We start from the raw sequence: 27,984 nt of genomic DNA, 5'->3' as shown, positions 1-27,984 counted from the left end.
CCAGCCAACACAGAGTTGCCACGGCACACAACACCGGGCCACGCACGTGCCTGCTGACTCGGCTGTCATCTCCCCACTGTTTTCCATGATCAGAAGACTCTCTCAGCCTCTGTCTATCTCCGTGTCTGTCTGTCTGTGGATCAGTGTGTTTTGAGTCTGACTGTCTTCCCGGTTGGTTTCCTTTTCTCTTGCTCTGTCCCTCTCTCCTTGTGTTTCTACCCATCTCCCTATCTCTGCCACTCTCTGTCTCTGTTTTTCTTTCTTTCTCCCCTCCTTTGTAACACTCCCTAGGTCCGACATTGCCTCTTTCTCCATTTCTGATTCTCTCTGTTTTTCTGACTCTCTCTCTCTCTCTCTCTTTCTCTAACTCTTCTGTCTCTGTCCTTCCCTGTCTCCTTTTTCTATGACACTCTCCTAGAAACGCATCAAATACTGAAGTGGCCGGATTTCAAGTGACAAACAGCACTACACCCAGAATCCGCCCCCCCTCCCCAACACGGCTGCCTTCCTCCTCCACATCCCTGTCACGAAGAGAAGCCTATTGTGTCGGGCCCAGGGAGTTCGAGTTGAAGGGCCTGGGGGTCTGCGCTCTGACTGCTCTCAGCCACTTCCCCATTGGCTCCCAGCAGCCTGTGCTCAGCAAGGGCTGAGCGACAGGGGAGGCTCTCGTCCATAAAAGAGGGGAAGAGGCACCAGAACTGCCATTCGAAGGGGCTTTGGTGGTGTTCACAGCTGCCTATTTAGCACCTCCTCCCAAGCCGGAGTCAGGGAGGCCCCTGAGCCTTGGACCGGCCACCTGCCACCTCCGACCTGCTCAGCCAGAAGCTGCCCAGGGACAAAGCAGAGCACAGGTAATATCCAGAGGGGGCACTGGAATTCTATCTCTTGGTTTTATTTGCTTATTCCTGGTCCTCTGGACCTAGAGATGGTGGGAGGTCGGGCTGGGGATTTTAGGTTTGGGTCTGATTATCTAGCAAAGGAGCAAAGGTAGTTACAGTTAGGAGGCTAGTTCACAAAAGCCAGACCAGTGAGAGACTGCTGTTTGGAATCTCCCTTTCTGCACAGTCCTAGCTTAAACAGGTGGTGAGCTGTCTCCCAAGAGGACCACACTATGGCTTAGCTCCAGGGTCTCCTTCCCCTTGCAGTCTCCCACACAGCAGTTCCCATGCCATTCCCAGGATCTGGGGGGGGAATGGGACACCCTGGGTGGGAGAAGTGAGAGGTTTCACTAATCAGGGTGATTTTAAAGGTCAATGATTCTCTTTGGACTTAGAGAACAAGGGCTTGGGGACATTAATGAGATCTAAGGCTCTGGCATTTATCACATAACATGTACATCAATGTACAGCCAGTTTCGGCCTTTTCATTCTTTTCGGATTGTGTTTAATTGCTGACAGTGTGCTGGTTTGAGTGGCTTCTTTCGATGGAATTTGATACAGGATGAAGTTTGGGGGTGTTTCGTTGGAAGGGAATGGGAAAAGGGAGTGACAACAAGCCAGGAGGCCCAGGCTTAGCAGGCATTTGCTTGTCAATTTTACTTGGAAAGGACTTGTTGCTCCCCTATTAATTACAGCCAGAGGAGTCCAAGGCCAGGAGGAAGCTCAAAGGGAAAGCCATTTGCTCGCTGGTCCAGAGATCCATATTCAGAAAAGTACCGGGTCTCAAAGTTTGATTCTAGCAAAAAGCTGATGAGCTTCGGGAAAAAAAGAAAAAAAGAAAAAAAAAGAAAGAAAGAAAGAAAGAAAAAAAAGCCTGCTGACTACTCCAAGGTTGAAGAGTAAATTCTGCAACTGCTTACTTTTTTCTGGGGATCCAAGAATCCCTTCAAGCTCTACAAACATTACTTAATTAAGTCTCCAGGCTTCCCAGGGGAAACAAGCTCTTTCGATTATTGGATCTGATTTCAGTTCCCCTCCCACAGACTGAAAGTCTTCATTATCATCTTTCTTCCAAGGGTTGCTGAAATACACAAGGCTTGCCTTTCTAATTTGACAGGCATCCCAGTCGAGATCCATTGCAAAGCACTGCAGAGTATCCATCCTCTTCTGTTCTTTCTCACCCCAGGCCTCACTCCCACCCTGCTGTGGCACCTTCCTTCTCTTTTCCCTTCCTCTCCTCCCCCCAGTCCCACCACACCTTGCCTTTGTTCTATTTTTGCAGGTCATTTATCTCCAGGCTTTGAGATCTGCGTGGGGGGAGCTGTTGCAGCAGCCCAAGCCGGTGAGTTATGCTGCCTGGGGGTGGTTTGCGTTCACTGACGGGATCTCAAGCCCACTGCTTTGCCCCAGCTGTGATAGGTGGCAGGCAAATCCTATGTCTCTGTTGGCAGCTGGGAGGGGGATGTCACACTGGTTCCTGAGGCTCTGTGGCAGAAAGCAGCACATTTTAAGGGAGCAGGCAAAGGGATTGGCTCTGGGGCTATTTGAGAAATTTGCCATCTTAAAACACGTGGAAGGAGTTAAGGTTTCTTGAAGTAACTCCTGGGAGCCAGGAATTTTCCATCTGTCATCTACACGTGTGTCTCACAACACCTGAAACAGTGCTGGGCTGAAATCCCAGATCCTACCACTCACTTACTGTGTGACTTTGGAACAGTAGCAGTCCCTCCCTGAGTCTCACTTTCCTTACCTGTATGATGAGAATAATAATAATATTCACCTCCTAAGGTTATTGCAAGCCTCCACGGGATACAGCAATATGCCTGGCATTCAGTAGGTGCTCAATAAATACTGGTATGACTGCTCAGATTTTCACTGTTACAAAGTGGTGAGGTTGGACCTTTCTCTCTATCGATTATCATATCGCTGATCATCCCACTCCATCATGCTGTGTGCTATGTCCAGGAAATATGATCTAACGTCTAAAATTGTCATCTGTGGGGCTGGTGCTCCTTTCCCCTCCCCATCCCAACAGAAAACTTTTTATTTCATCTGCTGCATCAGGATCATGAAGTCTCTTTTTGATCGATACTCCCTCACTCCCCCTCCCACTACCCACCTCCTTGGGTCATTCCTGCACAATTGTTGTATTTATTAGGTCTCTTCCATCATGGTAAGAGAGATCAATAGTTACTGGTTCGATTTCAATGCATGCCTGAGAAAGTGTGGTTACACAGCTGATTTCTCTCACCGTATTCACTCATCTCAGCCCGCGATTGTTGGCTAATCTTGCTGGGTCCGACAAAGTGATAAACCTGTTTCACTGAGACAGAGCTGGTCACTGTGGTAGGCAGTAAACATTGGCTGGAGACACCCAGGTAAGCCCAGGATCAGACGCTCGATATGGAGTGAGGTCTGTTAGTGCTTTGAAGCGCAGCCTCATCAGTCCCTCCCAGGCTGGATCCAAACTGATGCTTCTGGCAGGAGGACAATGGCCCAGGTCCATGAGGCACATGGCTTGGCTCAGGGGGCTCCTCCTGGAGTCCATCCAGGTCATCCCACTGGCCAGAGCGGTTGGCCACAAGCTGCAGACATATGCACCGAGGCAATCTGTTGATGCATTGGCTTGAACTGCCATTTGGTCCCTGTCCTATTCCTGGACAATTTGATTTAACTTGACAACGGTTTACTGAGCAGTTATTATGTGGCAGGGTCTCTTGCCCACTGGTCCCTAGGAACAAAGGGCAGACTCAGAGAGCAGCAGGAGGGAGAGAATTGGTGTTTGTGATTCACACAATAGGTCAGCATCCTGAATCAAAATCTTCTTTCCCTCCCCACTTCTCTCTCTTATTTTGTTCACTTCCCTTCTCTCTTTTCCCTCTTCTTCCCCTCCTCCTCATCCCCTCCCCTTCTATTCCTATTTGTCCTCTCCTCATCTGTGTGTCTCATCTTGTGTTTTTTTCCCACATGGTCCTCCACCTCTCTGCTTTTTCCTGGTATCTTGGTCTCTTTTTCTGTGTGTGCAGGTCTCACCTCTGCCATTCTTTTGGACCCATGTCTTTTTCTCTGTGTCTCTGTTTCTAACTCTTTTTATGTCTCTCTCTCTCTCTCTGTCTCTTCATCTCCATATCTCTCTAGCTCATCCTCTTTTTGCCTTTCTCCCCATCCCTTAATTGCACCAGAAAACAAAAAGGGTGGCGGTTCCATGCAAGCCTTGCTCTTGAAAAACATTCTTTTAAATATGCAGTGAGTGATCCCACCAGGACCATCGCCTGCAAGGCCGTCTTTCCCTCTGGTCTCTGCACAGCACATGCAGCTGACCACCAAATGGGACCCTCGTCCAATTCTGTGCTTTGATCTTTGCCAGGCTAAAGGGTGGGTTTACTTTCTGTTCAGAACCCAAGCTTCCTTCTCATTTATCATTCATCTTCTGTTATGACGCTAACACCTAACAAGGGGCACCACTGTTTCAAGTTCAGGGGCTCCCTTTGCCAACCTCCTGGAGACCCACAAGGGTGAACTTTATACTTTTGAGTGTGGGGTAAAAGTTCCTGAAATGGTTTCAGCATCAGGAGTGGGAGAGTTTGGGAGGTTATCTGAAAGACAGTTGAGACATATTTAGGCCTCAGGATGGTTTGTGGCATGGAGTCAGCAGACTGACTTTGAAGTCTTACTCTGCTGTTTCCTTGCTTCTTGGTCTTGGCCCAGTCTTTTAGATTCTCTGAGCCTCTGTTTTCCCCATCTGGAAATGGAACTCGTAGTTCCCAACCCACTGGATTCTCTTCAAGAGAAGAGAGAAATAATTGAGATAAAGTGGATAGCGAAAAGCTTGTCTCTTCTCAGAGTTACACCCTAAATGGGGAATGCGATGGACTCAGAGTCCCAGCTCTGTCATGCTCTGTGGCCGCGGAGAGGTACTTTATCACTTGGTCCTCACCTTCCCATCCGGATCCCAAGCCTGTAATATGAGCCCCTGCCCCGTAGCGTCCACAGGAGGCAGCTGGAGTGCGCGGTGCTTGGTGCAGAGCAGCGTCTCAGTCCTTGCTGGCTGTTAGGATGGTTGTCATTGCAGGGTCATTGAAACAATGCCATCTCTTTAGTGGGAGTCATGGTTCGGGTGTGGGAGGCTGGAGTTCTGTTTCCATTTCCCTCCTGACTCATGATGTGACCTTAAACAAGTGACTTCATTTCTACCTTTTCCCATTTCCTCTTTCATCAAATAGGGATAATCATATGCGCTAAAGTGCTCACAGAGATAATTGCGATGTTAAATCAAGCCATTATTATTCCATGCTGGCTTTTTAAATAAAAATGCTTGCGGCTCCTCTGAGCCCTCAGCTGACTACAATATAGAAATATCATCGAGGAGCCAAGAGGTCAAAAAGTTCATTCCCTTTCAAGGAACTTTGGGCCCTGGGTGAAGAGAGCGTCTACTTTGTGCTGGCCCTTTAAGCGGTGCTGTCTCAGTGCAGGAAGATGATATACCCCATTTACAGATGAGAAGACAGGCTTGTGAGGCTTGTGGAGGAGGTGGTACCAAATGACCGCAGAGCCCATGCCTTTCCCTCTCAAGGGAAAGGAAAATCCCATGGCAAGCCTCCCTAGGTCCTCTCAGTATTTGCCGGGAGAGCGCCCAGGCAACTAGAAAGGGCTCAAGGCTGAAGAACAGGGCCAGTTGCCTCCTGCCTTTTCCATCGGGAAACCTACCTGACCTCCTGGTGAGAGATCCATCCACTAGCAAGACATAAAAAATGTTTTATTATTTGAGAATATGTTCACATGCCTGAGGACTCAAGAAAGTTAGCTTAAAACTATTAGAATCATAAAATGTTTATAAAACCAGTGAAAGTACGGTCAGCAAACCTTGTCTGTAAAGGACCAGAGAGTAAATATTTTGGGCTTTCTGGGCCCCACAGTCTCTGTTTCAACAATTAACACGGCTTTTGCAGCATGAAAACAACCACAGACATAGATGCAAACAAAGGGGCATGGGTGTTGCATTAGCCAAGGTTCTCCAGGGAGGCAGAACCAACAAGGTGTGCCTATCCACAGAAAGAGATTTACGGAAGGAATTGGCTGATGCAATTAGGGAGGCTGGTGAGTCTGAAACAACCCCTCCTGTTAGGGGAGAACCACCCCACTGTCCCAACAGCCCCTCTTTCCCCTACTGGGCTGTTACAAAGCACCCGAGGTAGCGGCTGAGATAAAGCTTCACAAACTGCCAAGTGCAAAGGACTTTGCTTTGTGCGGCCTCCGGGTCCTCGGCCAAGTCTGTGAAAGAACACCATGCAGGCCCTCCATCAGGGTGAGACGCTGACATCACGCCTCCCGCTCACCGAGGGGGCCTGCTTCCCACTTCTCATCCGGATGATCGACCAAGTTCCTTTCCTCCTTGGCCCATCCCTAAGCGGACATGATAGGCAGGCAGGGCTCTCTCTCATGTATGACTTCCCAGCTCCATTCCTTGGCAAATCCCCATCAGAAAGGTCGAAATGCTTCCCCCGGGGCCCATCTGACATTGTTCAGTAAAGTATTTATCCTATAAAAGGAAGGAAATAGGATCACCTGTGAAATTGTGAGGGCGAATGTGTCTCTACTAGGGTCGCCTTTTAACCCAGAGGGATCTGGACAGGAGCCCAACTCCCCCATTCATGAGTCCAGGGGAACTTGGACGAGCAAGTTCCCCTTTCTCGGCCTCAGTCTGCCCCTCTGTAAAATGGGTATTAAAAAACCATGCACCTCTGGGGTTGCTGTGAGGATTGGAGCTAATATGTACAAAGCCATAATGCACAACCTGGCTCCCAGTAGGCTCCTGAGAATTGGTGACTGTTGCTGGGTTGACAGGATCGTGGATGAAGGGCACTCAACCCAGACCAACACCCAGCAGGCCCTCCGTCCACGGCAGTGAGTCATGCAGCAGCATTTTTCATTTCTGCAGTGTGCCAAGCTCTTTATGATCTCTCCTTTTTGCCCTCTTCTTTTCCTATCTCCTACAGCTCCAATAAGACTAGACTGGAGCCTTCACACTCCACTCTCCAAAGCACCTACTATGTGCCAGGTACTTCAAGCACATGCCAGGTGCTTCACATGTGATCATTTATTTAATTCCTATGCCCATGCTCTGAAGCATTATTATTAGCCCCATTTTGTAGCTGAGAAAACTGAGGCACAGTAAAGCTAAGTCATTTTCCTAAAGTGGTGGTAAGTGGTGGGCTGAGACCTGAGCCCACGTTACTGACCATTTGCTGATCCTGCTTCGGGGTCAGGAAAGCATTTGCGGTCCCACCTGTCCTTTCTCACCAGCTGTGTCCTCGCCACCCCATGCTGCTTCTCCAAGTTAGAGAGGGTAATTCAGGGGCTGCAGACTCACACGTCTGTCAGGTACTCGGCAGTGAGGGAAGCCCCGGGTGGTTCTGCGGGTGGTGATGGGCAGCATGGCTCTTCCTCTGTGACTGTTGCCATATTGAAATACAGGCTCAATGTCCCCAGGCCTTTTGTTTTTTCAAGACAAATTGAAAATTGAGATTTTTTTTTTAAATGTAAAATTTCCTAATTTTAAAATATTGCCTGTTTATTTTCATAACTAATTGGTGTGCAGCTCCTGCTCATTCTAGCCCTATATGAAGTACTGGGACACCATTCATTCATTCATTGATTCATTCATCCATCACTCAAACTTCCTTAGTCTGCCAGTCACATTTAGATCAAATGCAAACTCTCCCTTGGCCTGTGAGAGCCGGCATTATCCGTCCTCTGCCCACCTCTTTGCTTTTCAACCCCAGTCTCTCCCCTTATGTCCCTTCATCCACCCTGGCCTCTTTGTCATCCTCAAGCACAACACACTCGCACCTCAGCGACCCCCTCCCCCCACCATGTGCCCATAAGGGACTCATACAGGTAAGTGGTCATTTCGTGATGGAGCCAGCATAGGAGGCTGTGGGATCTCAAAGGAGGGAACTAATCCAGACACACTTCCTGGAAGAGGCAACTGAGGCTAAGTTTTGAATAATGAATAAGAATTAGCCAGGTCAAAGCGTGATGGGAGTGGATGAGTGGCGTGACAGAGATGTTCCTGGCAGAGGAAACCCTGTGTGCAAAGGCTTGGAGGGCGGGGTGCATGGAGCATTTGTTTTGAAATTGCAGGTGGTTTGGTCAAGCCCAGGACGGGCAGAACTCACATCCAATCTGTCTGGGTGCTGTGTACTTGTGTGTACTTGCTGGGATACCTTGGACAGACTATGTGATCTTTCTGTGTCTCCATTTTCTCATCCATGAATGGGGAGAATGTGAGTCCCAGCCTTATGGAGTTGTCATAAGGACCCCCTTCCAATAAGACACATACAGTTCTGAGCACAGGGGCAGGCACGCAGGGAGCACTAGCAAATGTCAGCTGTCGGTATTAGGAGAGCCTGGGGGTGCTGGTGACAGGGACAAGCTTCCTCTGGAAGCCAGAGGACACAGGGCAGAAGTGCAGTCAGATCTGCATTTCAGAAGGGTCCTCCAGCTGCTACGTGGAAAGTGTCTACGAGGGAAAGATTGGAGGCTACTCCAGAACCAGGTGGAGGTTGAGATGGACCCTGGAGGGAGAAGTTGGAGGCTGGAGATGAGGGGACTGAAGGGGCCTGGGCAGTATACAGCGGTTACGAAGGTAACTCTGGAGCCAGACAGCCTGGTACAAATCCCAACTTTGCCACTTACTCACTGTAGAATCTTGGCAGGCTCTAGAATTTTAACTCAGTTTCCTCATCTGTAAAGTGGGCATGACAATAGCACCGATGCTGTAGAGTTTCTGTGACTATGTGTGAATTAATCCATGAGAATTGCTCAGAACATCGTGGGTACTTAATTACCATCAGATCAACCAGAATTATCAATAAATATAAAGTTAATGGATGAAAGACAAGGATGCCAACACTATTTTTGCCTGAGACAAAGAGATCTTAAAGTGAGTCCCCTACCTTAGCAGCTAAGCTGTGTGGGAAGCCTTCAGCCAGGAGTTAGATGTTGTGGTAGGCACCCCCTCCCCAGTAGGTTAATTCACTGCTGATCTTCTAATAGGCCAGGCCGCCATCGCTGATATCAGAGAAAACATGAGCTGCCTGCTCTATACGGCTCACTGGTGGGGAAACGTAATCCAGTCCGCAGCTGATAGGGCGTGAGAGAAACTCAAGGGGAAGAGAAAGACACAGGATGGACACAAGTCTGCTTCCCTGACTTTTCCACTGAGCCTCCCTGGTTCAGGGGAGCAGACCTTGCCAGCCTCAAGCAAGGCACATGGAGCTGAGCTTGTGTCTTGAATTGTTGTGTGACCTCAGGAGATTTACTAAGCCTCTCTGAGCACCAGTTTTCTTGTCTATAAAGTGGGGGCTTTGTATATAAAGTCCCTTGGATCTCACGGAGGGCGCAGCTGTTAATGAATTGAAATTGCTCTAGAAATTGTAGTCATTAAGTGTAGGGGGTCAAACAGAACAGGCCTTGCACCTCAGCCTCACTATCGAGGTAGGACATGGGCAATTCACCAGACCAGAAGTGGCCACTTCCCTGAAGGAATAAATGAGGTGATAAATTGAAAAACTTAGCGCAGTAGGGGTTTGAGAAATGGTGACTGGGATCACTATTAAGCATGCTCCGGTGGGAGAGCCTACTGCATGCTTTAACGCAGAGACCCTGCTTTGGCTACAGCGTGGGGTTCTGGGGCCCGGGGGTGAAAGCTTTGAAACACCCTGAACACCTGAGCAAACAAGGTGGTTTGCAGGGATGGGGAAGTTGGAGGAAAAGAGGACAGCCATTTCTGAGAGTAGATTGTTGATGTTGGGTTACAAAGACCATGCTGGGCCAAGTGTGAAGCCCCTGACCAGGGTGGGGTGGGTGTCTTAGGGGAACTAGGCACTTCCAGTTGGAAGAACTGTACTGTGCCCTCATAAATCAAATATAAAGGCCCTGAATCTTGATATCTGATTTATAAAGGGCTGACTATGAAACAGACAACCTTTTTTTTTTTTTTTTTTTTTTTTGAGACAGAGTCTCACTGTGTTGCCCAGTCTGGGGTGCAGTGGCACGATCTCTGCTCACTGCAACCTCTACCTCCTGGGTTCAAGTGATTCTCCTGCCTCAGTCTCCTGAGTAGATGGGGCTACAGGTGCGTGTCACTCTTCCCAGCTAATTTTTGTATTTTTAAAGGAGATGGGGTTTCACTATGTTGGCCAGGCTGGTCTGGAACTCCTGACCTCAAGTGATCTGCCTGCCTCAGCCTCCCAAAGTGCTGGGTTTACAGGTGTGAGCCACCATGTCTAGCAAAACATAACTTTTAACAGAGTATTTATGAAGCATTAATTCATCTGCCAGGAGTTTATTGAGGACCTGTGATGTGCTGACCAGGGTTTTAGGAGCTAGTATACAGCAGAGAATAAGACAGGGTCTGTGCCCTCAAGGAGCTAACATTCTATTGGTGTGGTGATAACCACAACGTCCACACCACCACCAACAACCAAACATCAAATAAGTAGGAGACTATGAGGTGGGAGTGTTCTGATGCAAACAAAGGGTGATGTAAGAGAGAGACCAAAGAAGCCTCATTAGACACATAGTGATCAGTAAATGCCTCTCTGCCAGTATGACAACTAATTTAATGACAAAGAAGGAGCTAGTGATGTAGAAGTCTGAGGTCAAAATACTGCAGCAGAAGAACAGAAAGTGCAAAGCCCTGAGGTAGGAGCAAGCTTGGCATATTTGAGGAACAGAGTGACCACTTCAGAGAAAAAGATAAGACATGGAACCAAAACCTGAAGACTCACATGGACGATTTTCATGGAAGAGGCACACACTGCTGGGAGAATAGAAAGGAGGAACATCTCATCTAGCCTAGACAATCAGGGAGAGCTGCCTGGAGGAAGTAATATCTAATCCAGGACCTAAATGACAGGTAACAGAAGAGGAGATGAAGAGTTCTCCAGGCAGAGGGAACAGCATGTGCAAAGGCCTGGGGGTGGGTCAGAGCCTGATGCATTCATTAAGGGGATTGCAAGAAGCTGATATGGTTGAAGCCCAGAGCTGAAGTGTGGGACTGCAGGAATGGGACTGAGGGTACCCTGACATTTAGGCAGAAGGGCCAGGCCTGACCCCACCCAATGGGTCTGTTCACAGAATTGATATTGCCAGGAAGAGCATTTCAGAATGGGAAGGAGGAATCAAAGAAGGAACTGGAGGCAGGCGGGGAGGCCAGCAGGGAGAGGGAGTGAAGGTGGAGCCGTGGCTGAGATCAGTGACAGTACTAGAGTGGGAGAGAAAAATTCTGGAGCTCTCACAAAGCCGAAAGGACTGATGTGGGACAGCCTGGGACACAGGGACAAAGACCTCGGAGAACTCAGAAAAGCATTTAACTAAGTATCTTCTGGCTTGGCAGGTGGCCAAAGTGGGTTTTGAAGTCTGAAAGACCCAGATCAAGTCGTGGCTTGTCCACTTCCTAGCTGTGTGCAACCACTTCCCTGCTCTGAGCCTCAACTTCCCCATCTGTTGAATGAAACTGGCACACAGCCCACATTGAAGAAGTATTGTGCAGATTGGAAGTGAATGTACAGGAAAGCTCTGGGTATACAGTAGGCGCTCATTCCCTTCCTTGACCCTTGGCTTTGGGCCTCCACTTTACCTCCTTGGGCCTGTTTTCTTGACTGTAGAATGGGAATCAGAATGCTTTGCAGTGCTGTGGGCAGGAGTTAAAGAGATGAATTTGTGGGCTCAGAACACAACCTGCAGAGGGGTGATCACAGATTTCATTATCTTCTCTTTCTTCCTCCCCAGCAGGAATTGCTGAGACAGGATGACCTGGCAGGGGCTGGTGCTGGCTGCCTGCCTCCTCGTGTTCCCCTCTGCCACAGCAGACTGCCTGTCGCGGTGCTCCTTGTGTGCGGTAAAGACCCAAGATGGGCCCAAACCCATCAACCCCCTGGTAGGTTTCAGGCAAGGTTCTTCAATGCCCAGGTCCTGGGGCCTGGGTGAGGGAGCCCAGAGAGGGGAGGTTGCAGGCCTTGGCAGCTGTGTGCTGTCCTGTAGATCCATCCCACCTGTGCAGGGTGGCGGGTGTCCTGCCCTGTAGATGGCCTGGACACCAGGAGCTGCTGTTTTCCATCTCCTATCCCCACTCCAGACCTCACCACCATGGGTTCACTCAGGCCACGACAAGAGACTCAGGTGTCCAGGGAGAGTGATGCCTGGCAACAGGGAGTGTCATTGCTGAGGTGGTGCTGACTTTGGCAGTCAGCAGCCCTAGATTGACTTTTTAGGGCTTCTTATTCCCGGACTGATGAGCACCTCCAAATCTAGACAGTTCCATGAGAGGAGCTGTCTCCACCACCCCTAAATGCAAAGATCTGGCTGACAGAATCAAAGCTTTGACCCCTCTCCTGGGCCTTAGCACCTCTTGGCCCCACCTTGTTGGCTTTGCTTTGAGTTAAGCTCCCCCACGTGTCTCTCCCATGACAGCAGAAAGGCTGGAATAGAGGTACCAAGGGAATGGGGACAGAACACAGACTTTGATTCTGCCCCTTTCTAGCTCCATGACCTTGGAACCCCCTCTCTAAGCCTAGGTTTCTTCATCTGCAAAATGGAGGTGATTCCATGAGATAGTGAAAGAAGTTATTTATTTATTTACTTTTTCTGAGACAGGGTCTCACTCAGTAGCTCACACTTGAGTGCAGTGGCGCGATGTCGGCTCACTGAAACCTCTGCCTCCTGAATTCAAATGATTCTCCTGCCTCAGCCTCCCGAGTAGCTGGGACTATGGGCACCCACCACCACACCTGGCTAATTTTTGTATTTTTAGTAGAGACAGGGGTTCACCATGTTGGCCAGGCTGGTCTTAGACTCTTGACCTCAAGTGATTTGCCCACCTCGGCCTCCCAAAGTGCTGGGATTACAGGCGTGGGCTATCACACCTGGCCAGAAGTTATTTATTTTGGTTTGTTTGAGACAGAGTCTTGCTCTGTTGCCCAGGCTAGAGTGCAGTGGCACTATCACAGCTCACTGCAACCTCCGCCTCCTGGGTTCAAGTGATTCTTGTACATCAGCCTCCCGAGCAGCTGAGTCTGCAGGTGCACACCACCACACCCAGCTAATTTTTGTATTTTTAGTAGAGATGGGGTTTTGCCATGTCCACCAGGCTGGTCTCAAACTCCTGGTCTCAAGTGATCCGCCCGCCTTGGTCTCCCAAAGTGCTGGGATTACAGGTGTGAGCCACTGCACCTGCCAAAATAAGTTATTTAATACATAATTCTAGTCACTGAGAGATGCACACAATGGGCCATGCCCAATCTCAAAGAGCACCGTGTTTAAGCATGAAGACTCATGGCATTGGATGGCCTGGGTTCAAGTTTCAGTATTCTTTGCTATTGTCATCGTCATTATGATTGAATGCTCCCAATGGCCCTATGACGTGATGCCATTGCCCCCCACCCCAAGCCTGATAAACTCTTCTGTGTCCTCTTGTGTATTCTCTGCCATTCTGCACTTCTCTGTCCTACTTTACCAAGAGTTAGCAGCGTGCTTCACACCTGCAGAAGCCTGGGAGAGAATTTGTATTTTTAATGGAGGTGGGGTTTCCTGTCTGGGAGTCAGACGTGGAAGGGGAAGGGTGAGCACACAGAACACTCCGGGAAGATCTTACTTCCAATTCTGGCAATTGCCACCCACAGCCATGTGTCCTGGGTCTAAAGCCATTTCACCTCTCCAAGTCTGTCTTCTCTTTCTCACAGGCACAAAGTCCCCTACCTTTATGCACCACCAGGAGTATGAACATGGGTAGCCCAGGGCTTAGCAGTGGTGCTTATTTTTATTTTGTCAGACACTGGACAGGGGAGCCTAGGGCAGAGCAGTGCATGTGTTTTAATCATTTGCCACTGTGATCTTTTTGGGTCTTTTACAGATTTGCTCCCTGCAATGCCAGGCTGCCCTGCTGCCCTCTGATGAATGGGAGAGATGCCAGAGCTTTCTGTCTTTTTTCACCCCCTCCACCCTTGGGCTCAATGACAAGGGGGAGTTGGGGAGCAAGTCGGTTGGGGAAGGGCCCTACAGTGAGCTGGCCAAGCTCTCTGGGTCCTTCCTGAAGGAGCTGGAGAAAAGCAAGTTTCTCCCAAGTATCTCAACAGAGAACACTCTGAGCAAGACCTTGGAGGAGAAGCTCAGGGGTCTCTCTGGCGGGTTTGGGGAGGGAGCAGAGTCTGAGCTGATGAGGGATGCCCAGCTGAACAATGGTGCCATGGAGACTGGCACACTCGATTTCACTGAGGAGGACCCCAAGGAGCAGGTCAAACGCTATGGGGGCTTTTTGCGCAAATACCCCAAGAGGAGCTCAGAGGTGGCTGGGGAGGGGGATGGTGATAGCATGGGCCACGAGGACCTGTACAAACGCTATGGGGGCTTCTTGCGGCGCATTCGTCCCAAGCTCAAGTGGGACAACCAGAAGCGCTATGGCGGTTTTCTCCGGCGCCAGTTCAAGGTGGTGACTCGGTCTCAGGAAGATCCGAATGCTTACTCTGGAGAGCTTTTTGATGCATAAGCACCTCTCATCATGGAGTAGAGTCAGGAGCATCCCCTGACACCTTTTCAGGTTGGAGTGCACTCATTCATCCTCTTGTATGTGCCCCTTCCCCATGCTCAGCTCAGCACTGTGTACAAAATATCCAAGCCCAGCCTGTCTCTCTCCTGCCTGGGAGTACGGGATTTCTCTGGGGTCTGTGATGGGGAAGGGTGGATGTCTCTTCCCCACAACAGGCTTAATGCTTGGCTCAGATGCCTAAACTCTAAAACTACCAGCAGCAGCAGCAGCAGCTTGTGATCTCAGTCCTTCCAACCTGTTCTCGTGACTCCTCAATTCCAGGGAACCAGAGCGACCTGTTCTTTGTACCTGTAGGTCTAGGATCTCCAAACTTAACCAATCACATGCCCCTCTCAGAAGAAATATGAGCATGCTCCCTCGTGCAGATAGTATACGCATCATAAACAAAGAGTAGAGCTTTAACATAAGATAAATAATCATACACAGAAATCCTGACATTATATTCCCAAATCTCAAAAGATCTCCTGTGCACCCCACTTTGGGGAGTATGCTTTAGGTACAAAGCTTAAACATTGCCTTATATTGGATCAGGAACCCTTACAGCAGAGGGTCCAGTCTTCTAGTGGGTTTAATGTTTAGTTAGTGTACTCTGAGTCTTCATTGTTCAGAAAAGAACCTCTTGAAGAACTGACTTCCTGAACTCCCAGTCATGTTGGTACTCCTTACAGAAGCGAGTGAAAACCCCTTTAGGAAATGATTGAGAGCAGCCTCTTGAATGCTTAAATGATCAAGGAGGGAGCAAGGCAAACCAATTTGTTCTGTGCAACAAACTCAAAATGTGGACCAGTTCCCTCAGCCCTCATTAAACTAATTAAACTGATCGGTATCATGCTTCTACTCCATGGTGAACTGAAGCAGAGTCAAGTTGATGAAGTTAAGCACGACCATGTTCTTGAGCAGCTGAATTGGCTGCCAAGAGTCTAAGCATCTGGCCCAACATATGCACTGGGCATTGGGTAAGGGACTCCAGAAGCAGCAGCTAGAAAGAGAAAAAGGCTCTCTTCAGTCCCCATGATGCTTCTTTCCTCTTAATGTCTCAAAATAAAACCAGAAAGAGGAATAAAATGATTAAGTGCTTGAGGCCAAATGAGTTCCCTTGATTCAAATAACCCTGATTCATAGACAGAGACGTCCCGATGTCTTGGTTTCAATCAAAGCCCTCTCTCTCTGTCTCTCTCTCTTTTGCTCTCTCATTCCCAGGCACTCTTTTTTGGTTTGTGGGTCCAGGAGATGGGACTGGATAGGAGAGGAAACAGGCTTGAGTTTGGATAATTTGTGTAAGATGCTGCTGAACACATCTCGTCATGTGCAGTCCCCAGGTATCTGATGATGTTCTGAAATGGATAGATTGTTTCAGAGTTATTTTGTGTGCTTTAAAAAAATCCCATTTATGCAATTTACTTGGAATTTGCTTAGTCTTTAATAGGCCTGTGTAATTTCCTGCTCCTCCAGTACAATAAATAAAAGAAAGATGTTGATGACTTGGTGGGTGTGTGTGTACATGCACGTGCACATGTGTGTGAGCCTCAGTCCTCAGAGAGAAAAAAAATTGCAGAAAAGAGTGCTGGAAATAAAGAAGAGTTACACACACACATACATACACACACACACACACACACACACACACACACACACACACACACACACACACACACCCAGGTTGGAAAACCAAGTGTGGGATAACAGAAAGAGCAAAAACTGTGGAGTGTCACAGCTTTAAATTGGAACATTGGATCTGTGCGACCTTGAGTAAGCCATTTGGTTTCTCTCAGCCTTAGTTCCTGCCTCCATAAAATAAAGACTAATAGTGCCAATTTTGTAGAGTCGCTGTGAGGATTAGATGAGCTCATATATGCAAAGATCCTGGTACACAGTAGGTGCTCAGTAAGTGAGTTTTCTTTCCTACGTTGTCTTAAGGGACGGTGACAAAGCTTGAGCCTTGAGCACCACAATGAGGAGAGTGGGGAGAGGTGCTGCAGAGGGAGTCTGCATCCCACATAATTCCCATGGGCTGTTTTCTATGCTGGATGACCAGGACAGGAGATAGACACATGTTCCTAGACAAGGATGAGTGAATTAAGGATGGAGGATGCTCTAGCCCTTGGGTGGCATAATGTCCTTTACTAAAATGACATTTTACATTAAATGTTGTCAATGAGATGTCTTTAAATAGGATGAATGTGAGATTTAATGGCTACACACCTCATGGGTTCCATTTGGACATTGGCTTTCTGAGTGACTTCATAGAAAATGCAGAGTGAGGAAGCTCTCATTCATTCTCTCATTCATTCAACAAACTCTTAATTAAAGGTCTACTGTGTTTGGCAGGCCTTTTGCTAGGTGGTGGAAGTACAGAAAAATGAAATGGACAAGATGTCTTCTGTTATGGAACTAACAGTCTAGTAGGGGAGACAAACACAGGGACAAAAATATAAGTCAAACATTTAAAATAATGGTAATTGTTGGGAAATAGTTGGGATGTGGAGATAAAGGATAACAAGGGTAGAGGAGAAACCTCCCTAGGGTATTTAGGAAATCCTTCTCTGAGGACTGTGTCATTCTTCATATTCATAGGCTTATCAAGATGGAAGGAACCTAAGGCTTGGGTTCATCTTATCCATCCACCTACCCTGTGCCAAAATTGACACATTGATAGGAAACTTTAATCTGCTTGAATACTTTTGTTGATTTGTATTTCACAACATATTCCTATTCCTCAATGATTCAGTGTTGGAAAGTTCCATCTTCATGTTAGGTTGAAGTTCAGGTTTCTGTTATTTTTACCCACTGAGTCCCGATCCTGTTGTCACTAGCCTGGGAGATTCTCCAGGGAAGGACTGTCTGCCACTTGAAAACAAATGACTCCTAACTCTCTCAAATGGGTTAAACAAAGAGACTACAACAACAAAACCCAAGTAATTTGTTGGATCACATAAATTTAAAAATCCAGGGATATTTAGCTTCAGATAGAGTTTGATCAAGGGACTCAATAAGGACATCACGATCTCTGCATCCCTAGGCTCTCTTCTCCTCTGTGTTGGGTTCATTCTAAGGTTCTGTGTGCTTTTAAGATGACTGGCAGAAACTCTGGGTTATACCTGCATGCTATTTTCACTGCAATCTCAATCAAAGTTTCATGATATCTCATTGGCTTCAATTGGGTCATGTGTCCCATCCTGCGCTCATGCCAATCACTGTGGACAGTTGGATGTGATGCTCTGTTTGGTCAGAACTGAATCATATGGACACTACTGGAGCCAGGGATGGATTTGACCCCACTGGAAATAGTGGGGAAGGAAGTGGGTTGTTCTCAAGAGGAAAATGGAGCATGGATCCCAGTAGGAGAGCAAACGAATGCTAGACCTCCTAGGGTATGGAGTCGGAATATGTTGTGGAATCCAAGTCAACAAAAGTGTTCAAGCAGATTAAAGTTTATTATCAATACATCAATTTTGACACAGCATAGGTGGATGCCAATGAGTAAGGCGAACTGGTGGGGGTTGGGGCCCACTGGAGAGTATATGCTGTGGCAAATGTGGCCCTAGAGTGGCAAAACCTTCTCTGATTTCCAAGAGATTGCAGAGATCTCAGTATGCATATGACATCTCTGTTTTTCAATCTCTAGGCAGGTAATTTTTTTAAAGTACTGAGTAAGACAACATGTTTAGGATAAGACACATCACCCTTTCACATTATTTTGTGAGTTCTTTCTAAATCTTTTTTTTATGAAAAATACTCTTTTTTCATTTTTAGTACTTTTCCCCTTATGCTATGGACTGCAGAACACTGTTGTTCTGGACTTTCTTTTCTGGACTGATTTCATTTGGTCAAGGAAGCATGTCTGCATAGGATGGAAAAAGCATGGTAGGAGCCACAGAGAACTGGGTTCAGATTCTGCTTCCCTGGGTGACTCTGAGCAAGCCCCTGAATGCCACTGTGCCTCAGTTTGCAGTCTGTCAAATGGAGAGAAAAATAGTGATTTCACTGGATTCAGTAATGTATTCAGTAATATGAAGTGCACTTGATACATAAGAGTTTATGACTCCTAACTATCTCAAATGGGTTTAACAAATAAACAACAATAAAATCCCAAGTAATTTGTTGGTTCACATAAATGAAAAACCGAGGCATATTTAGCTTCAGGTAGAGTTTGATCAAGGGACTCAATAAGGACATCACAATCTCTGCATCCCTAGGCTCTCTTCTTCTCTGTGTTGGGTTCATTCTAAGGCTCCGTGTGCTTTTAAGATGACTGGTAGAAGCTTTGTTTATACCCGCAAGCTATTTTTGCATTGTTGCTCCCTCTTAAAGGTGTGTGCCTCTGATTGTGGTATTTCTGATGTCACCTGAGTGAGGCACACACCTGTTGAAGGGACAAAATTATGCTGGTGGTAAGAAAAGCGTGAAATTAAAATTTTTTAATAGAGCTGTAACATACGTGCTATAAAAGTGTACTTATCTTAAGTGTGGCACTCAAAGGAGTCTTGCATTTGCATACACCTGTGTGGTCACCACTCAGATCACACTATAGAACATTTCCAGCACCCAGAGGGCTCAAGGAGATCATTTTAATAGGCTGTTTGTGGGGGATGTGGAGCAAGCCAGAGTTAGAATTGGAATAAAAACATTGAGGGCCTTGTGGATTACTGGTTCTTTGTCCATGCTACAAAGGCCACTGTGCAGTGATCACAGAGCAGGCATTGGTTAAGGGATGCCAACATCCCGGTAACCTTAAAAGAGCACGTTACTAATAAGCACACGGTTTCCACGACAACGCCATACACCATCACTAGCGAGGAAAGTCTTGTCATAATGATCATGACAATCATTATGATCCCTCGGATTTGGATCCCCCCGCCCCCACCCCCAGCTCCAAGCCCTTCACACAAATGAGCCCGGCCATGGGGCTTGTCTGTTAATTAAAGGCCACAAAGTGAAAACAACAAAAATCCCCACGACAGTGTCAGGAACAATGGTTCCCTAATAGATGTCATCTCGGCATTCTTGATTCATGTGCTGGCTCCATGTCGCCTCCCATTAGCTATGCAGATTTATAACAAAGATTTATAATCACTCCTCTAATATGTAAATCTGCATCTATGTTGCATTCCCCCACGATTTGGCTCATCTCTGTCTAACTTACACCAAGCCCCATTATTCTTTATTCCCAGGGCTCCCCTCATCCTTCATCACCTTTGACAGGAAGTGTGCCTTCTGAAAACGTGCATCTGTCTCAGTCTTAAACCCCAGTTACACCTGGTGAGCCCCTACAGGCCTGTCCTCAGGTTTGGGAAATCAGAAAAGGTTTTCTGGTTATTGTAAGATCCATGCTCTGTCTGGACTTGAAGAAGGAGCACTGGAGTTAGAGTCTCACCTGGGAGTGTGAGGATAGTCCCAGCTCTGCTAACCAGTCACTGGAGGTGGGCTGTGGCCTCCCCCAAAGAGTTTTCTCTTTGGTAGAGAAAATGATGGTGAAATATGGTAAGATCTTTTGTCCTTTCAGGAGCTGACACACAACACCTGCTCTGTACCTGTCAGTCCGTCAACTAAGCAACAAGGCCTCAGTTGCCTCATCCCAAAATGGGGATGATGGTTTCTGCCCTGATGAACAGAAGGAGGTCATGTGAGAAGACACATGGATAGTGTCTGGCCCAAAGTTGTTGCATAGTCAGTGTTCATGCCCTCCCCTCCCATATTCCTCCAATCTTTGATAAACATTTACTAAGCCGCTGTTGTGTGCCCTGCGCTGGGCTAGCGGCAGGAGATTCAGCAGTGATTAAGCAAAATCTGTACTTCCTGGGGCTCATTTTCTAACAGGGAGACCAGTTGCCTACAGATGAACCAGGGTCTCCAGCTTGCAGGCGCTTGCTTGTGCTGTGAAGGAAAATACAGCGTGAGGGATGCAAGTGACAGGGGCAGGGAGGCTATCACTCAGAGAGGGCACAAGGCTCTCTGGCAGGTGACATTTGACCAGAGATGTGCAGCAGGTAAGCCTGTGGGTGTCTGGGTGAGGGAGTGAGGGAAATAGCCTCCCAGGAACAGGGCACAGCAAATGCAAAGACCTCGAGAAGGATTTGTGGCTGTTTGTGTACAGAAGAGTCAGGAGCTACGGCAGCAAGTCAGAGCAGAGGGTGGGAAACAGGGTGCAGAAGTGGAAGAGATCAGATAGTGGAGGGCGTCCCGCACCTTGCACCGTCCCGCTTTACACTGTCACCCCGTGTGACTGTGGAGCTGCTTTTTTACTCTCAAAGTATCCTGGTTTGGATAATGTATAGTATTGATGCTTCACTTATGGGCCATGGATATTGACTTTTGACCTATGGCGAGATGGGAGCCACTGGAGGATTTTCAGCACAGGAGGGGCCTGATCTGACCCAGATTTAAAGGGACTGTGCTGGTCGTTGTATAAAGAGCAGGCTGCAGGGAGCTCGAGGGAACGTTCTGCGTCCCTGTCTGCGAATGGCACTCTCCAAAGTGAACGTGAGAGACGGAGGTACCAGGAGTGACTTGGGAGCTTTTCTTTCTTGAGATCAAAGCCCCAGTCACAGTGTTCTCCCCTTAATATGCAGCCACAGGCATCAGGACTCTCAGACACTGCCAGTGGTAGTGGTGGATGGCATTTAAGACACTAGTCTGCAGAAGCTGGCCTGGAGCCCTCCTCTCCCCATTCCCGTCTCAGCCTTGAAAAATGTAGCCTCGTAGTTTGAGTTTTTGGGGAGAAAAATCTCTGAATTGGGGCTTGCTTTACATAAAATACAGATCATTAGAAAGTGTATAAATCAAAGTTTGGCAAATCGAATTGTATTTTAATCCACTGGGGAATGTTGCTATTCAATGTCCTCACTGATTTTACAGATTGCGACAGTATCTCTTGTCCATTTAGGAACATCGGTAAAACCCAGAAAAGTATCAAGAAGGTTCCCATGAAATTGATCAACAGTCAGAAGTTCAGATAAGATCATTTACGGAGCCCCTGCCCAGGCCAAGGCACCGTGAGGATTAACGCATTAATGGGGATAAATTGGAGATGAGCACATGATCTCTGTGCTCAAGGAGTTTGCAGTTCAGCAGGAAGACCTTGCAGAGCAAATAACTATGGAAAATAAAAAGAGTTACTTTGGGAAGACTAAACAGCAAAGGTTGCTGCAGGTGTCAGGAGCAGAGACCTGGCCTGGCAAGGGTTGAGGATTCCTGAGGAGGTGACTGAGACCTGCGGAGGGGCAGGACAGAGCTGGGGTGAGTGGGGGTGAGCGCAGGGAGGACTTTGGTGGCTGGGCAGAGACACTGCAGGGAGCTTGATCACACAAGACCTCTAGGCCGTGGCCATGATGTGTGGACTTTGTTTCAGGAACAAAAGAACGATGTGGAGAAGTTCAAGAGAAGTGGCATGGTCAGGTGTGTCGAATAAGAGTTTTCTAGAACAAGCTGAGGTATACATATTTATACATCAGTCTCCAACAAAGAAAACAAATATCGCCCTTGATCTCACCTCTCAGAGTTAGCTCTGATTAATATTTTAACATCTATTCTCCCAGGGTGGTTCCTCTGTGTGTCTCCAAACACTGGATGATATGCCTTTCTTGTTTAACATTATAAGGTCTTAAGCATTTTTATGCATTCATTGTAAGTGTCAGTTATAAATCTGCATAATCATAATAGTTCACAAACTGGATATACCATAGTTTACTTCAGCATTTCCTAATGAACATGATGGTTTGCCTAGAATGTTCCGAGGTTTTGCCTTTCCTCCGGTGTCATTATTAATAGCACCTCATTCACTTTTGGAAGAGTTCTGGATGAAAAATTATATGGTCACCCTTCCTATGGGAAAAACATTTGAGTTGCTTTCATTGTTATTACTATTATTATTGCATCATAAATAACTCTGTGATAAATATATTTCAGCTTGAAAACCAAATAATCACGTCATTGCTCCAAAGACTCTTAGAATTCATGTCGTGTTTCTTAAACTTCAGACGTGCAATCTGCCACAGCCGACACTATCTTTTAACATTTTTCTTCAATTCGACTTACTTTTTTAAAACCATGAATGAGCTGATTTAAGAAGGAAGCTTAATGTTATTACCATGAATGGAAAACCAGTATCATATTCCATTAATAGAAGTGGCATAACAATGAATTCAAGCAACAATTCAAGGAACAATACCATGAGGAACCAGCTGTAAGCCAAAGTCTGGTAGGGACAGGACAAAAGGAAGCTTTGCAAGCATTAGAGGGGTGTTAAAGACTTACTAGTCTCAGAGCCTTTCTCTTTAGTAGAATTGGAAGGCTTTAAAGAGCATTGAAAGCTTCCTCCCTCTGGGGTCCCAGGTGGCAGGTCTGGACCCAACATCACCCGAGGGAGTTGTATGTGTTAACAGCTAAGGTAGCCTCAGATCAGGACAGCCTCTATGCAGCACAGTAATGAGCTTGGAATTTACTCCTGCATTTTAAGCGTGAGAGTGGCACAGTTTTACCCCCTTACCACGTAACAAACACTGCCCAGGCTCCAAGCCCTGGGCTATCAACTGATGCATCAAGTCACTCTCTAGGAGATGAAACAGGAATAAGCAAAGAAAACCCCACTGTAAGTGTGTATGCATTAAGGGCTGTAAGAGCATTAAGGGCTGTAAGAGCTTTAATTTTTTTAAAAAATTAATAGGCCAGGCGCGGTGGTTCACGCCTGCAATCCCAGCACTTTGGGAGGCCGAGGTGGGCAGATCATTTGTAGTCAAGAGTTCGAAACCAGCCTGGCCAACATGGCGAAACCCCATCTCTACTAAAAGTACAAAAATTTAGCCGGGCGTGGTGGCAGGCACCTGGAATCCCAGCTATTCAGGAGGTTTAGGCAGGAGAATTGCTTGAATCTGAGAGGCGGAGGTTGCAGTGAGCCAAGATCATGCCATTGCACTCCAGCCTAGGCGACAGGAGTGAGACTCTGTCTCTAAAAAATAAAATAAAAAATAAAATAAAATAAAATGAAACAAAACAAAGCAAAACAAAACAAAACAATAGACTTAATGTTTTTTTTTTTTTTCTTCAAGAATGAATCACACTCTGTCACCCAATCTAGGTGCAGTGGCGCAATCTCGGCTCACTGCAACCTCCTCCTTCTGAGTTCAAGTGATTCTTCTACCTTAGCCTCCCAAGTGGTTGGGATTATAGGCGCAGGCCACCATGCTTGGCTAATTTTTGTATTTTTAGTAGAGATGGGGTTTCACCATGTTGGCCAGGCTGGTCTCAAACTCCTGACTTCAGGTGATCCAACCGCCTCAGCCTCCCAAAGTGCTGGGATTACAGGCGTGAGCCACTACACCCGGCCCATTTTTTAGTTTTGTGTTTACAGAAAACTCGAATGAAAGTTCAGCCAATCCCCATACATCTCTTCACTTCCTCCCAACACCTGCAGTTTTCTTTGTTATTAACATCTTGCATTATTGTGGAACATTTGTTACAATTGATGAGCCAATATTGATGCAGTTACTAGAGTTCACTCTTTGTACCGTATATTCTGTAAGTTTTGAGAAAAACCCGTAATGACATGGATATACCATTACAGTAACACACAGAATAATATTAAAATACTAGTCCCACTAATATATAATATATAAATATGTTTTATGTATAATATGTAATATAATATATAAATAAAAGTCCCAGTGTCCTAAAAACCCTCTGTGTTTTGCCTATTCATCCCTCCCTCTCAAACCCTTGGAAACCACTGATCTTTGTACTGTCATAGTTTTGCCTTTTCCACGACGTCTTATAGTTGGAGTCACACAGTATGTAGTATTTTCAGATTGGCTTCTTTCACTTAGCAATGTGCATTTAAGTTCCTCCATGTCTTTTTGTGGCTTGATAGCTCATTTCTTTTTAGCGCTGAATAATATTCTGTTGATGGATATTGCACAGTTCATCCATTCACCTACTGAAGGACATCTTGGTTGCTTCCAAGTTTTGGCAATTATGAAGAAAGCTGCTACAAACATTCATGTGTGGGTTTTTGTGTGGACATAAGTTTTCAGCTAAGAACTATTTATTAAAGTTATAATTTCATTATGTTGTTTTTATTACTTTTGATGGGGTTGGCTGCTCTTCTGATGATTTAGTTAGGGAAAACTTCTCTGGGGAGATGACATTTAAAATAAGACCTAGTCGGGCGCGGTGGCTCATGCCTGTAATCTCAACACTTTTGGAGGCCGATGTGGGCGGATCACGAGGTCAGGAGATCGAGACCATCCTGGCTAACACGGTGAAACCCCGTCTCTACTAAAAGTACAAAAAAATTAGCCAGGCGTGGTGGTAGCAGGCTCCCAGCTACTTGGGAGGCTGAGGCAAGAGAGCCGTTTGAACCTGGGAGGCAGAGGTTGCAGCGAGCCGAGATCACGTCACTGCACTACAGCCTGGGTGACAGAGCAAGACTCTGTCTCAAAATAAAATAATAAAATAAAATAAAATAAGACCTGAAGAATGGGGAAGGAGTGGCCATGAAAGAGCTGAGGGGAAGACACCCCAGGCAGAGAGAAGAGTAAGAGCAAGGGCTCAGAGGTGGGAGCACTGCTGGCCTGCAGACCCTCAGAAGGTCAGTGAGGCTGGTGAGGACTGTAGGAGGTGGGAGGCGAGCAGGACCTAAGGCCACAGTGAGCATCTGCGATTTTGTTGCCAATGTTCAGGAAGCCATTCGGGGCCTTAGCAGGGAGTGAGGGGGCTGAAAACTGCAAGGTGTTTGTAGACAGAGTCTCAGAGACCTCCCAATAACCCTGCTAGGTTGGTAAACTGTCTCCATCTTGCAGATAAGAAAACAGAGGCTTGGGGCAGGAGAAGGCTCTCATTCTCTATCTAACTTGACTTAAGGGATGTTATAGCTCAGAGCTCAGAAAGGGAGAGATGCAGAAACCAAAAGGAAGCCTCTAAGTATCTATCCGAGTTCAGCCTGAGCAGACAGCAAGGGCAAGAAACAGCTTCAGAATTCAATTAAGCAATAAGGAGATTAGCAAAGGAAGCCAGCTTTGACCTCCTGGGCAGGAGGAGAGCAAGGTGGGGGTGTTGGGGGGGTGTTGGGGGGAGGTGGGGGGAACTCTGGTCTCAGATCAGACAGAAGAATTAGGTAATGGTATGGCCAGAATCTAATTGCCCACAAGATACCAACCTCTTTAGAGGAAATGGAGTCCCTTGTTGTCATAGCAACCAATTGAAAAAAAAAAAAGGGCTCAGCACATCCATCAGCAGCAAGAGAGAATCACCCTGGCCACGGAGGTATCACATCAAAGCAAAAATCTCTGGTCCAGAGGTGCATGTGTGCATCAGGATTCCGTTCACCCAAGACCCAAAACCATCATGCCTTAAACAAGATCAAAGTTTCTTTCTCATGAAAAAGTCAGAGGTGGGCAGCACAGGGCTGGATTTTATTTAGCTTTCACTGCTTCAACAAACCACCTTGAAACTTAGTGGCTGAAAACAACAATTTACACTTCATATTTTGCACACTGGTGAACTTCCCCTGTGGGTTTCTCCTGGGCTGCCTCCTGAAACTGCAGGAAACTGGAAGGTGGCCTGGGCAGAAGGGTCCTACATGGGCTTACTCCAGTGCCGGCAGCTGATGTTCCTGGCTGGAGACTCTCATCTTCTGGGAGGCGAGGCTGGCTTTCTCACACGGGAGTGTCAGGCTCCAAAAGTCACCCAATGTCAATTTTGCCACACGGAGGTGGGAGTGCAGTGCTGGGTTGATTCAGGGACACATCCAGATTCAAGGGAGGGAAACAAACTTTGTCTCTTGATGGGAAGAGGGCAAAGTCACATTGCCAGGAAGCACTGGGATGGCAGGGATCTTCCCAAACAATCTCTCACAGGTTGAAGTGGATGTTCTGTTCATGAAGTTGTCAGAATCCCAGAATTCTTCTAACCCATCACACCACCCACCCTAAAGAGGGACGCTGGACCTCCAGGTCCAAGACAGTGACTGGAATCCAAGCATTCCACCTGTGTTAGGCTGTTCTTACATTGCTACAAAGAAATACCTGATACTGGGTAATTTATAAAGAAAGCAGTTTAATTGGCTTATGGTTCTGTGGGCAATACAGGAAGCATAGTGCTGGCATCTGCTCGGCTTCTAGGGAGGCCTCAGGAAGCTTACAACCATGGTGGAACGTGAAGGAGGAGCAGGCACATCACAGAGCGAAAGCAGGAGCAAGAGAGAGAAAGGGGTCGGGGGAGGTGCCACACACACTTTTCAATGACCAGATCTCATGTGAACTCAGTGAGAGCTCACTCACCACCAAGGGGATGGCCCAAACCACTCACAAGGGATCCACCCTTATGATCCAAACACCTCCCACCAGGCCGCATCTCTAACATTGGAGATTACAACTCAACATGAAATGTGGACAGGGCAAAATCCAAACTGTATCAACGCCTGTGGTCCAGGTGGCAAGATGGAGGAACAAATAAAAAAGAGGAGGAAAGGACATACACGCCAGCTGTCTTTTCAGACAGTTTTCTGGAAGTTGCTACATAACATTTCTGCTTATCTCACTGGCCAGATCTGAGTCACATGGCCACACTTAGATGCAAAGAGGCTGGCAAATGCCATCTTTGTCCTAGGTGGCCAACTGGCCCATTTAGAGTCTGAGGTTCTATTTCTAAGGAGGCAGGGGAGCATGGATATCGGGGATCCAGCAGTTTCTGCCACAATATGAAACCTTTGCCCCTGAGGTAGTACAATGTACTGAAAGATGTCACCCCAATTACCTTAAAATGGAAAACTTTTCCATCACTGGGCAGATATCTTTTAACCTCACAAAGATTTAGAAGCTAAACTCATATTATTGTGTAGTTGGTATTTAAAGTATTCATAACATTGAAGAGGGTTTTTTTGCATATTAGAGTATGAACAAATTAGCCTTGTGACTCCTATTTAAAATGTGTAATTGAGTTTAGACTTGTGATTCTTCTGTTCAGAAGCACACGAATCTTTTTATACTAAATTTATAAATGACTCCAGAATGTGTAAGAGATCTTGAGATTCACTATTGTATAAGTTTTTAAATTAGATTTTCCAAAGTGGTTTAAGTACTTTGGAAAGTTTTGCTTGTCAGGTCAGGCAATGAGAGTGTTTAAAAAAGGAAATTGAATATGTTAAATTAGTAAGTCCTGTGTAAAATGTTGAAGATAATTTAATTAAGCAAGTTTGCTATTGGGACGGATCGTTTAACCGAGTGAGTCGATTGACCATTAATCAAAAGCCCCTTGAAACTGACTGCATAGAAATCAAATAATAAGTTTTGTAAAGTGAATGACCAGGATTTTTTTTAAAGCTACTATATTACATTGAATATTAAGTAACAAATACTTGCAAGAAACCTTTTCTGCAACCAAAAAAATCCCTTCCACACTGACATTCCCGAGTTCACTCAGGAGCTAAGTTGGGGTTTAGGGGTAACCCCCAAAGTCCTTGCTTGTCTGCTAACTACATGGTAACTGCCAGTCTGGGTAGGGAAC

General features: G+C 46.7%; 1 protein-coding gene and 1 long non-coding RNA gene across 3 annotated transcripts in view; one reads left to right on the top strand and one right to left on the bottom strand.

Moving 5' to 3' along the window:
* LOC105481650 (uncharacterized) overlaps positions 1–27,984 on the bottom strand; it is a 60,354-nt gene that overhangs the window by 13,276 nt on the left and 19,094 nt on the right. The gene's annotated exons all lie outside the window — the stretch shown is intronic.
* On the top strand, positions 21–15,968 carry LOC105481630 (prodynorphin). 2 transcript variants are annotated; one of them, XM_024792790.2, is made up of 4 exons: positions 21–851; positions 2,161–2,220; positions 11,679–11,823; positions 13,795–15,968. In XM_024792790.2, the coding sequence occupies exons 3-4, from the start codon at positions 11,695–11,697 to the stop codon at positions 14,425–14,427; spliced, it is 762 nt and encodes a 253-aa protein (XP_024648558.2). In that variant the 5' UTR covers positions 21–851; positions 2,161–2,220; positions 11,679–11,694; the 3' UTR covers positions 14,428–15,968. The 2 variants fall into 2 exon arrangements, with proteins under 2 accessions (XP_024648558.2, XP_011739665.2); XM_011741363.2 differs by having other exon boundaries at positions 11,676–11,823.

This window comes from Macaca nemestrina, chromosome 15, assembly GCF_043159975.1.
Source record: "Macaca nemestrina isolate mMacNem1 chromosome 15, mMacNem.hap1, whole genome shotgun sequence".
Taxonomy (NCBI): domain Eukaryota; kingdom Metazoa; phylum Chordata; class Mammalia; order Primates; family Cercopithecidae; genus Macaca; species Macaca nemestrina.
Note: the sequence above shows the minus strand (reverse complement) of the source record. Positions and strands in the feature narration are given on the sequence as shown.

Bases quoted from the DNA above. Each gene is read 5' to 3' on its own strand.
- LOC105481630 (XM_024792790.2), top strand. From the start codon at position 11,695: ATGACCTGGCAGGGGCTGGTGCTGGCTGCCTGCCTCCTCGTGTTCCCC. The intron at 11,824-13,794 runs GTAGGTTTCAGG...GGTCTTTTACAG, and splicing joins CCAAACCCATCAACCCCCTG to ATTTGCTCCCTGCAATGCCA.